Source organism: Manis pentadactyla, chromosome 3 (genome assembly GCF_030020395.1).
Source record: "Manis pentadactyla isolate mManPen7 chromosome 3, mManPen7.hap1, whole genome shotgun sequence".
In the NCBI taxonomy this organism is placed as follows: Eukaryota; Metazoa; Chordata; class Mammalia; order Pholidota; family Manidae; genus Manis; species Manis pentadactyla.
Window position 1 is genome coordinate 220,657,946 of NC_080021.1, and position 18,961 is coordinate 220,676,906.

Below are 18,961 nucleotides of genomic sequence, written 5' to 3' on the forward strand. Positions count from 1 at the left end.
GGGAGCTTGGGCCCCCTTTAGCCCCAACAGAGGCAGCGTCTTGCAAGTCCAGGAGGGGCCAAGCTTCTCTCTGGGCCAGCCAGGGCACTCCAGGCCAGCTGTTGGTCAAGGCCACAAATGTGTCCCCAAAACAGGCTACAGAGAAAAGGGGCTGCCTAAATGGGCTGTGGAGCACATGCATCTGGGGGTGTCACTGTGAAGCAGCACAAATGGGTCACTGCCCCTATGCTCTGGCTGCTGAGAGGGCCAGAGGATAGTGGCCCGAGGGCTCTGGGGTCTGCCTGCCACAGTCCTGTTCCCTAGGACAGCACAGCAGGCTCCTGAGCCCTCGATTCCAGCAGGACTGGCTGGAGGCGGCCAGTCTGTCCCCAGCCAAGGCCTGGCCCTCCCCACCCCACAGCCTGATTCTCCAAGAGCCTTGCACACGGAGCTCGGCCCACACCAGTCCCTTATTTTACACATGGGAGCCTGAGGTCCCAAGCACGGGGGCAAGCACCCTGCAAAGGGGCCCAGGCCAGTTTTGGGGGGTCCCACATCTTCCCCCCAGCAGATGGGCTGTGACGTCTGCGCGGAGTGCCTGGAGCTGGGCCTGGCAGCAAGGTGGGCAGAGGAGCCGGCGGGCAGGAGGAGGCCCTGCAGCGTCCCGCCTGCGTGTGTGCCCGGGCCCTTACCGTAGCCGGTGGTGGGCAGCCCCAGGTGCTTCATGCGGTTCCGGACCAGCTCCGAGAGCTCCTGCCGCTCCGAGCGCTGGTGCAGGCTGGGCCGCCTCTGGCCGCTGCATTCGGCGGCCGCCGCCTTCCCCGCGTCTGTGGGGCTCCCGCGGCTCCGCCTCCGGGCCCACTGCAGGCTCTTCCGCCGCGGTGGCAGGTGGTCGGCTGGCTCGCCACCAGCCACGCCCGGGCCGTGGGCGCTGCCTCCGCGGGTTCCGGCCCGTGCGCCCCAGGGCCCCCTCACCTCCCGCGTGCCCTCGAAGTCCTCCATGCTCACTGCGGTCTGGGATGGCCGGGGGCAGAGGGGTGAGGGATGGCAGGGCAATGCTGATGGGGGCCCCACACTGCCCTGCCCCAGCCCTGCTGCAGGTCCGCCGTGATTTGCTGGGTGGGTGAAGGCAGCCCATTGAGCCTCTCTGGGCCCTCATTTCCCGGGTCGCCTTGGAGCCCTGCACGGCCGCATTTTGGAGGGTCACTCTCTGTGCCTCAGTTTCTCCATTGTAGGGGCGGGAGAGGGCAGGGGTGGGGAGTGTGGTGGTCTGGGAAACACCAGGACCTGTGAGGGGCTCAGTGGGCCCACAGCTTTCGGGGAGGGGGTGATGCAGAGGCCCCATCAGGGCGGTGCTGGGAGGCAGGGTCTGGGGGCCCAGAGGTTGGGCCTGACCAGCCGGGAGGTGGGGGTGTGTACTGCCATGATGGGCCAGGGTGGGAGGTGCACACGGTCTGTGGTGGGAGCCTGGGCCTGTTTCCTGTCCATACAGGGGGCTGGCGCCACGAGCCCACTCTGGGCCGCACAGTGGCTGACATGCTGGGGACTTGCTCCCTGACCTTGCAGGTGCCCAGAGCCCAGGGCCCTGCAGCCCCCAGGACCCGGTGGATGTGGGTTCAAGCAGGACTCTGCACACACCAAGACACCTCGGTGTTAAGCTCGAAGTGGCCACTCACCTGGGCTCTGAGGTCGTGGGGCTGCAAAGGAGACCAGGGCAGCCTGGGTGTGGGGCTTCCGCCCCAGCACCCAGACACTCCTGAGCCCCTTGTGGGCTTGGCACCAGCAGGCAGGCTGCCCACTGCAGTTCGGGATGGTACAGGGAACCCTGTGCTCTCAAGACTCCTCTCGACTGGGGGTTCACAGCCACCCAAGTGGGCACCCGTGTATGGGGCAAGTGGACCTAATCCCAGAAGGGCCCAACAGCAGAGTTCCAAGTCCCCAAAGCCACACAGGGAAGTGGGGGGCCTGCTTAGCTCCTCGGGGCCCTCACGAACCTCAGAGCCAGAGAAGACGTGGCACTCAGTCCTGTAGATGCCGATGGGGACCTCGGCGCTGGAGGAGCACAGCTTCTGGAAGAGGCGGCCGTATGTGCGGATCCACAGGTCGCCCTCAGTGACCTTCATCTGGGACACACGGTGCTCTGAGCAGCAGCCTGCCTCACCCCTTGGCTGCAGGGCTCACCCATGGGCAAGGGACAGAGGCCTCCTGGGAGTGGCCCACCCCCTGCCCTGGCCCAGCCCGGGCCACTTACCGCACAGAGGTAGCCGGAGCCCGGCGTCGTGTCGAGGCCCAGCAGCAGCCTGGTGATGGAGATCATGTAGTCCTTCACAAAGGACTGGGGGGGGGTAGGCTGCGGTGAGGCCGGGGCACGGCGCCGCCCACAGCCGCCCACACAGGCGCACAAAGCTGCCACGACTAGCAGGTGAAAGCCGGAAGCTCCCTGGCCCAGGCGATTCAGGTGCGTGAGGTTGAAGGGCTCAGGCCCCCACCCTTCTGGGGGAACCCTGGGGGTGGCTGGAGGAGAGCCACCCAGTCTCAGCCTCCCCAGGACCCGGGAGGGATGCTCGGAGGTAAGCTGGGTGTCAGCTCCCATCGCCACTGACCTGATAGAGCAGCGTGTCCAGCATGCTGATGCTGAAGACGCGGCCTGCGGCGAAGGGCAGGCGGAACATGAAGGCCAGGTTGGAGCCGTTCTCACGCTCCCTCTGCGGGAAAGGGGGGCCTCAGCCTCGCCAGTACCCAGGGCCACAGCGGCCCAGGCCAGTGACCAGGGCACACGCGTGTGTGCACGCACACATGCCGACCCCACTACAGTGCCCCCAGAACTCAGGAGTAAGGATTTGGGGCCCTGACGGGAAGACAGTGGGGCCTGAGGCCTGCCACAGGTGTGTGGCCTGGGCGTCACCCGGGGCCCAGGCTTGGTGTAGTGCTCTGCTGTCACCGTCCTGAAGTTCTTAATGATCTGAGTGACTTTTCCTTGGACTTGTGTTTGTAAGAGAATCCACAGGGGCAGCAGAGGTGGCAGGAACCCGTGAGGCCATCCGCCTCCTGCTCATCACGCCGTTCCTGTGCTCCACGGGCACCGAGGCAGCTGGAACACGTTCCCACAAGCTCAGCCGCTCAGACCAGCATGTCTGTTCTCTCGGCCCTGGGTGTTGGGGGTCTGAGTGGGCCGCAGCGGCGGGGGCCCGGGCGCCAGGGCCACACCACCCGGAGCAGGGGCGGTCCTCTGCTTCGCTGTTCCTGGCTTCGAGAGGCCGGCTGCTGGCTCGTGGCCCCCTCCTCCATGCTCGTGACCCGCCACGCGGCACCTTTCAGTCTGACTCTGACCTGCCCGCCTCCCTCCTGGGACCCTGGTGATGGCGCTGGGCTGGCCGCGGGGACATCACCTGTCAGGTCGTTGGCTTCATCCCCTCTGCACAGCCCCTTGGGCCATGTCCCATGTTTGGACCGGAGCCTGGCGATAAGGACGCGGACATCTTTGGGGCCATTGTCCCCTCCACCCAAGGTCCTCTGCCACCGGGGCTGCTCACGTGCCATGCTTCAGTGCTCTGGGCCTGAGCCTGGGACGCGGCTGCGTGACTGTGGGGACCCCAAGTGACATGCTCCCAGGTTTGCGCTGGGACTCACAGCACGTTGAAAGCAGGATTGACAAGATGCCTGAAGTCGTTAAACCGTTAGTGTCCTTTACTCAGAAGAATGCTGAGACGGAAGAAAGCGCACGCTGCTCGAGGGACACTGTGGGTGGGGGTGCGGGGCACCTAGCACCTCTCAGAGCCGTGGTTTTGGAACAAGGGCCCCATGTTTTCATTCTGTGCAGACCCCAAATTCTGCAGCCGGCCCTGGAGGGACCCGAGGGCTTGACCAGAGCTTCAAGGTTACAGGCGAGTGAGACGCAGGACACTTCCCAGGAACAGGGGCCTCGCAGACAGAGTGGGACCTGGAGGCAGACAGGCCAGGCAGCCGGTCACAGGCAAAGGTCCTGCTAGAAGCACTTTTCAGATGCATGAGAATCTTGGAACAATGACACCACCAAGGAGCCGGGGTCCTGGGGACGGGGACAGGGCAGGGGCAGCCCCTCATCTTGCCTCGGTTCTTGGAGATCTTCCGGAGAGCCACCCCTGGGGGAGCCACGGAGACCAGGCTGCCCCCGGCGTCCCCTTCCCTCCGCCGTTGGCAGGGCTCTTCTCTCGTGGAGCCACAGGTGCTCCAGCGTCCCTGCCACCTCGCCTCCTCGGTCACATCTAATGACAGCAGGCCGCCTGTGCAGGGAGCTCCCTGCCCTGCTCTCCGCTGCTGTGGAGCCCAGCCTTTTCCCCAGGTAAGGCCACCCTCTCCCTTCTCTACGTCTGTGTCCCTTGAAGTAGAACATGTGTATAAAAGACATGCACGCTTCTATAAAAATTATTAATTTCTTTCAAGAAATGTCTCCAGCCACCCAGCTGCTTCTGCAGGAAGCTGCCATCATCTGCTGGCCCATCTAAGCATCAGGAGCCACATGTCCCGGGCAGACACTGATGGTGACCTTTGGCCACATCTGGCTGGGGCCTTGGAGCCTCCTGCAGGCCTGGCATCCGCAGTGGCAGGTGAGTCCTGCCCCGGTCATCCCCCGACGTGGCTGTCTCCTCGGCCTCCAGGCCCTGCTCACCCCTGGTGCTGCCCAGGGTGTCCGCCCACAGGGACCTCAGCCAGGGGAGCCGGGGCTGCTGCCCCGCATGCCGCCTCACTGACTCCTCCCAGGCCTGCGTCAGGGAGCCACCCTGGACGGGGACGCCTGCGCCTGCCCCGGGCCAGGAGCCACCAGCCGGAGAGGTCTGCCGCAGAGGGGAGGCGGGGGCTGATTCTGGGTTTGCCTATGCAGGTTCGGGCAGAGGCTTGGGGCCTGCGACGGGCTGGGTCCAGGGCCGTCAAACGGGGGCTGCGCACACTCAAGGCGGGCTTCCGGGGCCCAGGACTCCTCTGGACACAGAATCCGGCACGCTGGGGCCGCAGAGGCCATCAGCAGGCTGTCCTGTGGGCTGCGTCCAGGAGCTGGCGCTGGGCCAGAGGCACCCCCAGCGGGAGCAGGCGGGAGCGGTACAGGCCAAGGACAGCCCCCAATGCCCCCCCAGGCCCTGAACTGAGGTCTCAGGCCGCCAAGGTCAAGGCTAGCCCCAGTCTCCTCTGAGGACCTGGAGACTGCCTGCACCTGCAGACGCGGGGCTCCAGCTCCCCGAGGGCCTCCCAGTCGGCTGCTGGGCAGACGCACGCTGTTGTCCACCAGGCGTTCAGGCAGATGAAGCCCCCACACTTGTCCCTCTGTCTGGTTTGATGGCCAGGCCTGGCTGGGGTGGACGGCTGCTCTGGGATCTTCCTGCTGTGCCACCTGGTCAGCCGTGCAGGTGGCAAGGTGGCCGGGGCCGCGTCTGAAGTAACTTGCCTGCTCCTTGGTCTCCCCTCCCCTCCCTGGTCGCCTCACCCCACCACTGGGGAGGGGGCACTCACTGGTCTGGGCAGGGGGCAGTGCCAGCAGATGCACTCGGGGTTTCACAGGGGCCACGCTGCCACGCCCCTGGCTGTGCCTGTGCCCCTGGTGGGGCCTCACACTGCTGGGCTCCTCACCCAGCCCCGGCTGAGGCCCTGCATGGAGCCCCAAGGGGCAGAGGCTGGTGCCGGCTCCCCCACTGTCTGCTGTGTGACCCAAGCCAGATCCTCCCCTTTCTGATCCCAGTCCCTTGTCTGTGAGGGGTTGAGCGCAGCATCTGGGGTGTGGGCAACGAGTGGCCGGTGTCACCTGGGCTGCTGGTTTCAGACATGTGGTCCCCTCGGCCCAGACACAGCCAGGCCTGGACCTGTGTCGGCTCCTGGCAGTGCTCCCGAGGGCGCTGGCTCCCCTCGGTCCCCACCAGCACGGCCGGTCAGGAGTGGGGGCAGGGGGCTCACCTTCTCCAGTTTGGAAAGAGCCAGAGAGTAGCTGTCCTTGGCTCGGAACTGCATGAACCGCATGTTGGAGGGGTGGGTGAGCTCCGTGGTAATGCTCAGGCTGGGGAAGAGCCTGGGGGAGGGGGTCCGTGGTCATGGGCGGGGAAGGGTCAGGGCGGCCCCTGCACAGCGGCACAGCTGCCCCGCTGAGCGCCCCGAGCCCCCGCACCGGAACATGGTCTGCACGTTGACGATGGTCTTGGCGTCGGCCATGTAGTCCTCCTCGGCGCTCATGGTACTCTCCTTGTCCACCACCACCAGGTTGTCGGCGTAAATGACACCACACTGCAGCAGGCTGTCCAGGCTGGGTGAGGGAGCCACGTGGCCGGGGGCCCCTTGGGCCCGGTCAGAGGTCCCAGGAGGTCCCCTTGGGTGCGCCTCGCCCTGCCCCCACCCCTGGGGAGTGGTCTGCAACCACCTGGCCTCCCAGGAGGAGGGCACAGGGAGCCTCTCAGAGAAGGCGGACGCCCCCTCCCACCCTGGTCTCTGCTGGGAGGCCACATGGCCCAGCGCCTTACTTGTCCACGGAACCCTCCATGTAGTAGACCATGGGGAAGCAGCAAATGGCCTCCAGGAAGTGGCGGTCAGGCCTGTGCAGACAGCAGGTCCTGGAGGCACCGTCCTGCCCTGCCGCCCACCCCCATGCCCAGCCTGGGACCTGCCTATGAGCAGGGACCCCCAGGCCCATGGCACACCAGACCTGGGGGCCTTTGGAGGCCAGTGGGGCTGTTCTCTATTCCACTCCAGGGGAGACCGAGGCTCTGGTGGGGGAACTTGCCCAGGCAGAGAGACCCTGGGCTCTGGGCTGCCAGGCCTCCTAGGGGGCTCACAGGCATAGGGGGCCAGCTGGGACAGGAGAGGCCTTGAGGGAGGAAAATGCAGGACAAGCAGCATGGCCCGGGGGCACGGGAGACAGAGCCAGGCAGGGGCCGTGGAGCAGCGGGAAGGGGCCAGCAAGGGCCCTGGGGCCCGCCCAGGGTGGCTGAGCCCTGCATGTTCTGGGTGGGGCCGGCCCTCACTTGTTGTCCAGCAGCAGCACGATGGGGTTGAGCTCCCGGCGGGGCCTGTAGTAGGCCCGCAGTGGCACAATGAAGTTGTACAGCCCGTTGCCCGCCGTCTCTGCCGAGACGATGATCAGCTTGTTCTTGAAGCCGTAGGCCTTGGCGTCCTCGTAGCTGTTGTGCTTGCAGCCCTGCGGAAAACGTGTCAGAACCAGGGCTGGCTCCCTGGGACCCCTCGCCAAGCGCGCCCAGGAGCAGGGTGGACAGCCCCTCACCCCAGTCCTCTCCTGGCCTGCATGAGCCCCCCGGGAGCGCCAGGCCTGCAGACCACATCAGCCTGCCATATACAGCAGAGCGGTGAGCAGGGGCTGTGGCAGGGGACAGTCACGTCGGGGCGGGAGGTGGGTCTGTGCCAACACGGGGTTTCAGCCGGTGCAGAAGCAAACAGAATACGGTGTGCATGTGTGTGCATGTTTTGGAGCTCTGTCCACTGGGAGGCCCAGGCATGATGGCGCCCTGCAGACATCACTCTCCTCTGAGAGGAATCAGGGCTCCTTGGAGGAGGGTGGGTTCTGAACCCAGAGTGGACAAATACAAGCTGCGGTGGAACACTGAGTTCGAAAGCACGGCTGTGCTCGAAGGATGACGGGATGCGTCAGGAGGCCCTGGCCATGGCCTGAGGTCCCCCTGAACCGGAAGGCTCGAGTGTCGTCAGTAACGATCTGGAGTGAGCGACCCCACAGCAACAGAGGGTCCCCCCTCGGGATGGAAGGCTGTGCGTGACACACCAATCTACGCGATGACGAAATCGGGGGTGCAGGAGGGGAGGCACCTCCCCAAGCCATCTGCAGGCCGGGATGAGCAGTGGGGAGTGGGAGCAGAGTGGTCCGTTCACCTGCTCTCGTGCGTCGCCCACAAATGGCTCACCACAGAGGCAAAAACAGTGCTTCCCGCGGCGGAGCGACCTAGGTGTGCCACTGTGCCCCATGGTCCCGCTAGCCCACCAGGGACGGGGCAGACCGACGTCTGTGCCTCTTGAGGGATGCACCTCGCCTCCGGCATTACAGACCAAACGCACACCCACAAGTCCGCCCAACCTCCGAGCTCAAAAACGCCAAGGCCAAGAGCCCCAAGGGGATGTTGGAGAACGTTCCAGAATGAGGGTGGCCACGAAGTGCAGAGCGCGCCCAGGACTGCCCTTGACGGGCACGGGGTTGTGAAGGGCAGTGGGGGCCGACCTTGCTGTCAGGGTGCTTGCACACGTGGGCACAGAGGCTGCACCCCCTCGAAAGCGACAGGGACACCATCCGGGGAGGACCAGGGCAGGTGCAAATGGGCGAGTTGAGGGCTGCGAGCCAGGGTCCATTCCCTGGACTCCAGGCCTGTTCTGGCAGCTTTTCCTAAGTTTGCAATCAGATCAGGACACGAGGTCCAGCAGACCATGGCTGCACGCCACCCACCTTGTCCAGCCGCAGGCAGCAGAAGGGGGCTTTCACGGGCAGAAGGTGGCACAGCGTTGGGGAACTGCCAATGTAGGGTGAGTTGGGGGGGTAGCCCTTCATGTACCTGGGGTGGGAGACGGGAGTCTTCAGCTCAGTGCCTGCCTTCTTTGGGCCGGGCAGGAGCCGGGGCAGCCAGTACCACCCCAGCACCCAAGTGGCAGGAAGTGCTCTGAGCCTGGGCCCACCAGGGTCCCACCTGGCCCTCCACCAGGCCTGCGTGTGCTGCAGACCCCAAGGGCCTGTCCCTGCCCCACACCACATGTGAGGGGTCCTGGCTGCTGTTCCCCAAGCCCAGGATCCGGCGGTCAGCCCCTTGGCCCCTGCAGCGCGGGTCAGGGGAGGACTGTGCTCCTACTGCTGCCTGTTCCCTGCGGGTCTGGGGTGACTCCATGCAACAGGCACACATAGATACACACGTGTGGACACACACAGGTATGTACACAGCCCTCTGACACACACACAAGCTTAGGCCACGCCTGGAGGCCATGGGCATGACCCTAAGGGGCTCTGGGAGCAAAGTCAGTCCCCGCTGACGCCCCAGCACCTGGCCGTGGCAGATGCGGGCCCCTGGCCCCTTCCCAACTTACTGCCCCCGGCCAGGCTGGGCTCCCAGGCAGGCTGCTCCCCGGGCCTCCAGCAGGGCCTGCACTCTGGCAGCCGCCCTGGGCACAGCCCGGCTTTCGGGAGCACCTGTTGGGGTCCCCAGGGGGTTCCATTTGCCAAAAAGGTCTGCGAAGCTGTTTGGAAGCCACATTTCAGAGCACAGGGTAAGACCCAGGACTGCCACCCATGGGAGCCCAGTGCCAACACCAGCGTGCCCCGCCTCTTCGCTGGCACCTCGCTCTCACGGGGACACTGCCTTTCCTAAGAGCCAGGCACAGCGCCAGCCCTGCGCCTCCGTCCAGCGGCCCATTTCCTCCCCACCTGCCAGGAGCATCTGTCACTGCAGATGGCACTCACTCTACCACGGACAGCCCCCCGTCGTCCAACGGAGCCACCTCGTCCTCCGACGGGTCGCTCAGCAGGTCACAGGGCAGCAGGGCCGAGCTGTCAGCCAGTTCCAGGACAGGTGCAATGCTGGGCCGCCGGCTGCCCGAGCCGTTCTCCGTGGGTGGCACTAGCTTGCCGTCCCCACTGCTCGGTGCCGGCCGGCACTCCGTGTTCTGAAGGTCCATGGCCACTGTTCCTGAAACGGAGTGCTGACCTTGGCTGGCAGACCCCCACTGGCTCTCGGGGGTGGCTGGGTCCCGGGGTGGGGCTGGACAGAGGCTCCCAGGGTCCCTGGCGCAGGGCAGCCTCAGCTGGGGCAAGGCACTTGGAGGCAGATGGCGACACGGACCCCGGAGGAGCCGGGCTGCAGGCCTCACCCATGGAGGCGAGGATGCTGTGCACCGGCAGGTGGGAGGACCCCTCGCTCAGGCCCGGCCCTGCACGGCTTCTCCTGCGGTGCTTCTCCTCCTGCTTGAAGATGAAGGCCGAGTTCTCTTCCTTGGTGATGTTGATGTAGAAGCAGGTGTCGGATGCAGCCAGGATGTGCCGGGGCCCCGGGTTCAGCAGGATGTTCCGGTCGTCCTCCCGCTTCAGCCCGATGAGGCACACGCCGTACCTGGGGGCAGCAGGTGGCTCGAAGGGCACCCCTCTGGCCGCCGGGAGCCTCTGGGTGCACAGCCTGGCACCCAGGCTTCTTGGAGGCTGGCCTGCAGGGACCTCATGTGGCACCCCCAGGGCCCAGCCCTCCACCCTCTTGACCCAAAGGCCCAAGGCTGCCCGCCCACCAGAGGCCGTACTTCTTGTGCGCGTGGAAGGCCGCAAAGCTGAAGCTCTTGCCCTGGTACTCCCGGAAGAACTTGCTGTCACCGGTGCGCACGTGGTACACCTCGTTGCCCGAGCAACGCCCATACATGCGCTGCCACTGCTCCGGGGACTCCTGGCCCTCCCTGCACAGGCGGGTGGCAGGGGTCACCATGGGGGCCGCCAGAGCCCCGCCGCACCCATCTCTACTTCTGCCGGATGGATGGAGGCCAGGGACGGCCGCCCTGCCTGGCTGGGCCTGGGGGCCCAGTTTTGGAAAGCCGTACAGTGGGGACCAAGACTGGTCTCAGGGGCCTGTGGGTCCTCTTCCGAGCCCAGCTGGGGTCTCCCTCCCTGGCCTGGTCCCTGCCCTAGGGCTGCCCAGTCCCCCAAGGAGCCGTGTCTGGGGTGCCCAGCCCCCCAGCCCAGTCTCCCCAGATAGAAGACGGTACCCCTTCCCCGTAGAGGATGGTACCCCTTCCCCATCCTGAATCTGCCTGGAACCCTCACTGAGGTGCCAAGGACCAAGCCAGCTTGTCCCTCAAACCCCAGGGCTGTCCCGGCCCGCACCTGGCCCTCAGCTCCCAGCCCGGTCTGCACCCCCACAGCCTCTCTGCACGCGTTTGCCTGCTGTGTGCCCCGCCCCCACGGTGTCCTGCGCCCCTGTGCCCCGCCCCCGCTCTGGGGCCTTGGGGGCCCGGCACTCACTGGCCGCGGGACGTGTGCACCAGCAGGGTGATGAGGGTGGACGTGGCCGGGCAGATGCAGTTCAGGGCCAACATGGCAAACTTGCACTCCTCTTCGCACACCACATGGTCTGCAGGCAGGAGGGTCCGGTGGCCCACCCAGGCCTGGAGCCCCTGCAGATGCCCCTGCCCAGTGCCTCCCCAGGGCCCCCTTGTTGCCAGCACCTGCCCAGGGAGCCTCCCCACTCTCCTGGTGCTTCTGTGTTCTCCCAGCCTGACAGGCTCTCCGCCAGGAGCCCTTCATAGACGAGCTCAGGCCCTGGCGCCAGCCCTCGGACTCACCCCCAGTGCAGGACCTGCCTGGGCTGCACCTCCCCACCCAGCATACGTCCTCTTGCTTCCTGTGCTCCCTGTGCTCCATGTGCTCCGGGCACTCAGCCTTCCAAGGTGCACATGCCCCTTGTGTGCCTACGTGGACCCTGAATTACCTGCAAACTTGACGTGAAATTTGTTCTCGGGCTTGAGGATCTGGACGTAGAGGGGGCAGTTGGGGGCAAAGTCTTTGACAGCCCAGGCGCGCAGGATGGTCTGGTGGTCCTGGGGGGGAGGGCGTGCTTTGGGGTGGCGGCAGCAGCCGGCTGGGAGGAGAGGCACATGCAGGCACAGCTGCGGGCGGGCTCCCCCGGGGCCGGAGCACTCACTGCGGCCGTGCGATCCACCTCGTTCCGGCTGCTGAGGATGAAGCAGGCCTCCCCGTTGTCCATCCTGCGGAGACCAGGTCAGAGTGCTTCCCGGGCCACCACGCTGCTGTCCAAGAGGTCAGGGGCTCGGGGCAGCAGCTGGAGGGGTGTCCCGTCGAGGCCCCACCTCACCTGTGCTGACGACCCGGCCAGCCCCTGGGGTGCCTGTGCTTTGCACCCTCATTAACCCAGGGCAGGGGGACTAGAGCACTCGGCAGATTCTGGACTCTACCTGCTGGCCTATCCCTTTGTCTGGGGACCTGGAGAAACTGTCCACTCACGGCCCAGGGCAGGGAGACCCGGCCTGTCCCTGTCCAGCCACTACCTCTCGGCACACTTGGGGCCTGGAGCTGGGCAGTGGGTCACAAGAGAGCCTGGGTCCCTGGCCACTGCCGCCTCCTCTGGTCTGTTTCCCCAGTTTGATAGGCGAGACAGTGGGGCCCAGGGCTCAGGAGGGGTTGGGACCAAGCTCCCAGACCCCTGCTTCCCCTGGTCCTGCACAGCCCACATCCTACCACAAAGGGAGAACAGTGCTTCTGGGACGAAACATGACATGGGGGGTCTCTGGGTTGTCCCTGTGCTGCATGTTCTGGAAAGTTCCACCTGACAACTAGCCTTCTTAGGTCATTGTCAGCTTGTGTTTAAAAGAAAACTAGCCTCACCCGCATCTTCATGCCTGACATGGCAGCGACTGTCTACCCCCACCCCCCTTGAGCCTCTCCTAGAAGCTGGCACACAGCCCCCCAGACGCTGAGCAGTGGAAGGGCAGTCCTGTAAGGTGGACCCTGTCTGGGCCCATGGGAGGCAGAGGAGTCAGGGTGCGTCCTGGGGGCTGTGGGCTTGGAGCTGCCCCCACTGCAGCGGCCCATCCCCACTGGCATTGTGCCCACCTGGCCCACCCTCAGGCCACTGCCCAGACAGGCCCAGGGCCCCTCGTCCCCAGCCGGCACCCACTTAGCTCGCATGAGGTCCTGGTCCTTCAGCGCAGAGCCCTGGAGGTAGATGACCCGCTGGGACCACAGGGGTATCTGCAGGACCCTGCGGACCTGGATGTCCATTTCCGTGGGGCACAGGATGACCACGTAGTAGTCCTGCGGGCGGGCTGGGGTCAGCCCACGTGAGCCACCCTGCCTCCTGAAGTTTGCATGCCCACCACCCTGCCCAGGGCCCAGACTCCCCTGTGACGGTGTGTCTGACAGGATGGGGGGCAGGACCCTCAGCACTCCCCCCACAGGGCGGGAGACCCCGGCCAAGCATCAGGGCCTGCTTGGGGCAGGCCTCACCTGGAGCCGCGGGTGGGCGTAGAACTCATTCAGGAAGTCCATGAGCAGGTCGATCTTGAGGGAGCTGACGCACAGGACCACGTGCTTCTCCGTCTGTGCCCGGTGGCGGCTGTAGTTACCCCCAGACTTCTGCCGCTCCATCCACAGGTAGACCAGCTCTTCAAACTGCAGGTGAGAGCAGGTGAGGGTCAGGTGGGCGAGGCATGTGGCTGGAGACACTGGGGGTCCTTTTCCTTGTGGGAACCCCAGATGTGAGAGACCCAGACAGTGCAGAGCGGGGAGGAAGATGGCAGCACATGTGGGGCTCAGGGAGGAGGGCAGCCATCAAGGCCGGTGCGGGCCGGGGATGGAGCCCCATCCCGACCACAGCTGCAGACGGAGGTGCCCGTGCGGGGGCCTCGGGGGGCACGTGGGGCAGCGGCGCTGCCAGCTCCCGGCCCCCGCAGACCAGGCGGCCACTGCTGGGGGCCCGGTCTGCCCTCTGGCCGGCCTGTGGTCCCCATGAGCAGCGGGGACCTCTTGTGGATAAACCTGGACTCAGGAAATTCTCAGCCGCAGAATCAGTCAGCCAGACTCCTGGCCTGGAGGGGCCCCCAGGCTCATGACCGTGAGCCAACACCCCGCGTTTGGTGTCTGAAGCTGCAGGGCTGGGGCTGCCGTGCCCCTGGCCCACACTTTGTGGTCGTGAGCTGCGGGCGCCCGGCTGGGCCCTGGCTCTGTGAAGCTGTCTGGGGTGCTGACCGGCCAGGGCCTCTCACCCAGCTCTGACTCCATCTGGAGCTGATGGCTGGGCTCTGGGACGGGCTTGGCTATTTTTTGTCTCAAGTGTTGGGGCCACTCATTTATTTCACGCAGTTTAAGGGGAATGGAGCAGCCACCCTCTATGGCCCTGGGCCCCGTGCCTGTGTGTCTTTGAAAGAAGATCATCTCAGAGCTTATCCAGCCCCGACTAGGTTCTAGTGATGACCCAGAACAAGACACCGCTGGGATGCGCCCAAGTCCCCAGGGTGGTTCTTGAGGCCCCTGCAGGATGGGGACCTTGACGGCAGACACGCTGGGCTCAAGCCTTACCTGTCATAGGTGTGTGGCTCTGGGCCTCCTTCATTTGCACAAAGGCACGATGGTGCGTGCCCCCCAGGGCTGTGCGGTGATAAACGACCTAACTGTGGAGGGTTCAATAGTGACCCCCAAGTTCAGGCCCACCTGGAGCTGTGAATGGGACCTTCTTTGGGAATGGGGTCTGTGCAGATGTAACTGGTTGAGATGAAGTAAGACAGGACTAGCCCTAAATCCAAAGGCTGGTATCCTTCTAAGGAGTAGACAGGGCACAGAGAGACAGGAAGAAGCCATATGCCAATGGAGGCAGACATGGGGGTGCCACGGAGTGCTGGCCCCACACCTGTAGAGAGGCCTAGGACGGGCCACTCCCCACGGCCTCCAGAACGGGGTTGGGGAGTACGTGTGCCACTTCGAGCCTGCTTTGGGGGCTTGTCATGGCAGCTGAGCACATATGTGCACACTGGCCTGAGCCTGGGCGCTGGGGGTCCTCACTGTTACCTGGGGAGGCGCACCTTCCGGGAAGCATTTCAGGTTTTCAGGGCATCAGAGGCGAATGTAGTTGAAGGGGAGGATAGAGAGAGAGGAACTGGGATCACCCCTCCTTATCACTGTGAGCTACTCAGTCTTTCCAACTGACGAGGAGGTGCTAGGAGCTCCCTGCTGTCTGCCGCCACCTTCCAGGGTGAGGACACCCGTGGGTGTGCACACAGGGTGACAGCCCCCAGCCCTGGGGCCCATTCTCCTGATGTGGTTCCTGAGTGGGACAGACATTTTTTGCATGCCTGGAAAAGTTCAGAACAATAATGTAAAAATTAAACTTTAAACTGAAAAAATAGAAATAAATATAATTCATAATTTAAAACATTAAATGGTCACATTCATAACTTATACTTACGTAATCTAAAAATGCAACTTAAAAATGTAATGAAAACTACATGCAAGAGAATGAAACTGGATTACTGTCTAACTCCATACACAAAAGTAAACTCGAAATGGATCAAAGACCTGAATGTAAGTCATGAAACCATAGAACTCTTAGAAGAAAACATAGGCAAACATCTCCTGAATATAAACATGAGCAACTTCTTCCTGAAGCCATCTCCTCGGGCAAGGGAAACAAAAGCAAAAATGAACTCATGGGACTACATCAAACTAAAAAGTTTCTGTACGGAAAAGGACACCATCAGCAGAACAGAAAGGCATCCTACAGTATGGGAGAATATATTTGTAAATGACATATCTGACAAGGGGCTAACATCCAAAATATATGAAGAACTCATATGCCTCAGCACTCAAAAAGCAAATAACCCGATTAACAAATGGGCAGAGGATATGAAGAGACACTTCTCCAAAGAAGAAATTCAGATGGCCAACAGGCACATGAAAAGATGCTCCACATCGCTAATTATCAGAGAAATGCAAATTAAAACTACAATGAGGTATCACCTCACACCAGTAAGGATGGCTGCCATCCAAAAGACAAACAACAACAAATGTTGGCGAGGCTGTGGAGAAAGGGGAACCCTCCTACACTGCTGGTGGGAATGTAAACTAGTTCAAGCATTGTGGAAAGCAGTATGGAGGTTCCTCAAAAAACTAAAAATAGAAACACCATTTGACCCAGGAATTCCACTCCTAGGAATTTACCCAAAGAATACAACTTCTCGGATTCAGAAAGACAGATGCACCCCTATGTTTATCACAGCACTTTTTACAATAGCCAAGAAATGGAAGCAACCTAAGTGCCCATCAGTAGATGAATGGATAAAGAAGATGTGGTACATATACACAATGGAATATTACTCAGCCATAGGAAGAAAACAAATCCTACCATTTGCAACAACATGGATGGAGCTAGAGGGTATTATGCTCAGTGAAATAAGCCAGGCAGAGAAAGACAAGTACCAAATGATGTCCCTCATTTGTGGAGTATAAGAATAAAGCAAAACTGAAGGAACAAAATGGCAGCAGACTCGCAGACTCTAAGAAGGGACTAGTGGTTACCAAAGGGGAGGGGTGGGGGAGGGTGGGTGGGGAGGGAGGGAGAAGGGGACTGGGGGGCATTATGTTTAGTACACATGGTGTGGGGGGGTCACGGGGGAGCAGTGTGGCACAGAGAAGGCACATAGTGGATCTGTGGCATCTTCCTACACTGATGGACAGTGACTGCATTGGGGTGTGGGTGGGGACTTGATAATATGGGTAAATGTAGTAACCACATTGTTTTTTCATGTGAAACCTTCATAAGAGTGTATATCAATCATACCTTAATAAAAAAAGTGTAATGAAAACACATAACTTAAAAAATAATACAAATTAAAAAATCTAAAAAATACTAAAAATGCAATTTAAAAAACCATGGTATAAAAATATAATACAGTTTGGACATTGGGATTCTGTGGCGGCGGGGGGTCGGGTGGGGGCTGATGGGAGAGGCGGCGTGGTGGGGAGGGCATGCGGGGAGGACAGGCTTCGGATGGAGGGGCAGGAGGTTCTGGGGGAGCAGAGGGCAGGCATGGGCTGCTGTTTAGGGGTCCCCAGTGCACGGCAGGCCCCTGTGGGAGGGGCTGTGCTCCACATCAGAGTGAAGCAGGACAGGCGGGTGCCAGGTGTGGCCGGGGGCTCTGAGCTGTAGGGTGGGGGTGCGAGCGGGGGCCAGGAGGGCGGAGCTCAGGGCCAGCAGTGGCCCCCTGGCCGGACCTGCCCTACTGCTGCTGCACCTAGCCCAGCCCACCACGCCCTGGGTGTCCACCTCCGCCTGGCTCCCCCCACACCCCTCTTTCCCCAGCTGGCCCCCCTCCAGGCCTCCACCTTTCATACCTGAACACATGAGGGTCAGGATGGGCTGGGTTCCCACACTGCCCCCACCTCGGCCTTGGTGACAGGGAGGCAGCGGGGGGGGGGTGTGCTGGCGGGTGTGTCCCCCCCGGTCCTGACGGCTGCTGCCGCACTGGCTTAGGGCTCCTGAGCCCCTGCCCCGACACAGATGCCCGCGGGGACCCTGGCGGCCCCTCCCACCACACACTCTGTGCTCTTTCCAGGTCTGGGAGTGACCAGCACATGGCGCCCACAGGCCTGACATCAATCCTCCCTTGTGGCCTCATTAGTGACCAGACCCCCAGGGGGCCGCTGGCAGCTGTCACCCTCCCTGTCCCCGGTCGGCCCTGCTGCCCCGCGCGGGTGTCTCCATCGGCACCCTCCTCTCGCGGGGGACTGGGCTGGGTGCCCACCTGCAGTGGGAGAACCACGAGTGCCACGCAGATCATGACGACCACCAGCAGCTGGGACGGCCAGATCTTGGGTGTCACGTCCCCGTACCCCACGGTGGAGAAGGTGACGATGCAGAAATAGAAGGAGGTCAGGAGGGACAAGTTCTCGCCGGCTCGCTCCAGGTGCTGGATGCCGCAGGTCCTAGGAGGCCAGCAGGCGGGGGCTGCGGGCGGGGCTGCGCCCTCTGAGCAGCGGCTGGAGCCCTGCCTGCCCAGGGGACCATGCCCCCGGGGGGCTGAGACATGTTGCCAGGTCGCCCAGGGCACAGTGCTGGGCGCGTCCCTGACGGGGGACCCCTGCCGCCACCTGGGCCTGAGTCCGGCTTGGCCCCTGGGGCCCCTAGTGTTTCTGGTCTGGCCTGAGAGGTGGCCCAGCCCAGCCTGCCAGGTTCCCCAGAATCCTCCCTGCCCAGCTTGTGGCTCTTCTGAGGCCTCAGGAAGGACCACCAGGAGTGTGGGTGCAGGGCTGCACAGGTTAAGGGTGGGCCTGGGGTCAGCTGAGTCCCTGCGAGCTCCTCATCGCCACCCAGGAGGCCAGAAAGGGCCTGGGGCAGTCCTGCCTCTGAGGCTAGGACCCCGCGTCCCTGTCCCCAGGCTGGGAGTGTGGACACCAGGGCCTGGGGCCCCTCAGCACACAGAGAGCAGGACACTCCATGCTCAGGGTACCCCCCAACTGGCTGCTGCCAGGGGGTGGCTGCCCAGTCACCACAGAGCTTTCTTCCCCGTGCATGCGCCGTCCTGCTCCTACGAGGCCTGCATGTTGGGGGGGACAAGGAGGCAGCCAGCACACGGCCCTCCTGCCCTCCCTCCTGGGCCTTGGTGCCCACCCTGCTCCTTGCCTGGGGGACAGGAGGTGGTGGCCAGCCTCACCAGGACCAGGCAGGGCAGAGTAGCCAGACCCAGGGCCGCCCAGGGATGTGGGCTCTGAGCTGCCGCCCACACAAGGCCTTCCTGACTGCTGGGACATGAGGGCCTGGCTCTGCCCTGGGTGGGGCTGCCCACCGCCTGGCAAGGCCTCTGGGTGTGCGAGGGGCCCCCGGATGGCAGCACTCACCCCGTGAAGACCAGGCAGAGCAGGGTGCAGAAGAGGATGAGGACCTGGTTGAACATGGCCGACTGCGTCCGCAGGATGGCGCGGTGGAAGTCGTTCTGTGGGACGTGGCGCCGTCAGCCTTGACCTCGGCGCAGAAACTTTATGGTTTGGTGGGGCGCGCCAGGGGGCCTGGGCTCCCAGGGGCAGCCTCCCTGGGGGCCTGGCTGCTGGCACGTTCGTAGTGGACCTTGCTCAGCATCTCAGCAGGGTCCTGCCTGTGGCCCTGGGCTCCGTGAGCCTGGTTCTGTGGCCCTGCTTTGCTCTCACCTGGCACCTTCACCCCCACCCCGGGGTCAGGGAAGGCTCTGGGGTGGACCCCCTGCATCCTGGCCGAGGTTCGGCAGTCGGTCAGGAAGGAGCCAGAAGGGCGCTTGATGGTGACAGGGATAACGTGTGTCTGCTGTCACCATGGCCCCTGGGGCACCAAGGGAAGCTGCCAGCTCTCTGCCAGGCCAGGGCTGGGCTGTGGCACCCTGCACAGGGGCTGCCCAGCCCGAGGCTTACAATCATGTTCTCCAGGGTGTGCTTGGCCAGCCAGCAGTTCAGGAACACAGGGATGAACAGGTTCCGCAGCGGTGCCCAGAATATCTGCGGATG

The 18,961-nt window shown here is 63.4% G+C and overlaps 1 protein-coding gene across 8 annotated transcripts in view; it reads right to left on the reverse strand.

Moving 5' to 3' along the window:
* The window catches only part of KCNT1 (potassium sodium-activated channel subfamily T member 1), a 51,098-nt gene that overhangs the window by 5,124 nt on the left and 27,013 nt on the right, over window positions 1-18,961 (reverse strand). For 7 of the 8 annotated variants that reach the window (XM_036901555.2, XM_036901559.2, XM_036901556.2 and 4 more), the window contains 20 exons: window positions 18,869-18,952; window positions 18,326-18,420; window positions 17,233-17,413; window positions 12,944-13,108; window positions 12,615-12,751; window positions 11,622-11,685; window positions 11,409-11,517; window positions 10,943-11,051; window positions 10,231-10,380; window positions 9,811-10,049; window positions 9,404-9,629; window positions 8,402-8,507; window positions 6,960-7,132; window positions 6,459-6,530; window positions 6,110-6,244; window positions 5,902-6,013; window positions 2,583-2,684; window positions 2,231-2,314; window positions 1,974-2,102; window positions 672-993 (listed from right to left, as the gene is read on the reverse strand). In XM_036901555.2, the coding sequence (XP_036757450.2) occupies window positions 672-993; window positions 1,974-2,102; window positions 2,231-2,314; window positions 2,583-2,684; window positions 5,902-6,013; window positions 6,110-6,244; window positions 6,459-6,530; window positions 6,960-7,132; window positions 8,402-8,507; window positions 9,404-9,629; window positions 9,811-10,049; window positions 10,231-10,380; window positions 10,943-11,051; window positions 11,409-11,517; window positions 11,622-11,685; window positions 12,615-12,751; window positions 12,944-13,108; window positions 17,233-17,413; window positions 18,326-18,420; window positions 18,869-18,952 (2,794 nt within the window). Of the gene's footprint in view, window positions 1-671; window positions 994-1,973; window positions 2,103-2,230; window positions 2,315-2,582; window positions 2,685-2,786; window positions 5,345-5,901; window positions 6,014-6,109; window positions 6,245-6,458; window positions 6,531-6,959; window positions 7,133-8,401; window positions 8,508-9,403; window positions 9,630-9,810; window positions 10,050-10,230; window positions 10,381-10,942; window positions 11,052-11,408; window positions 11,518-11,621; window positions 11,686-12,614; window positions 12,752-12,943; window positions 13,109-17,232; window positions 17,414-18,325; window positions 18,421-18,868; window positions 18,953-18,961 lie in introns of those variants that run through there. The other variant, XM_057499253.1, reaches the window with a different exon arrangement.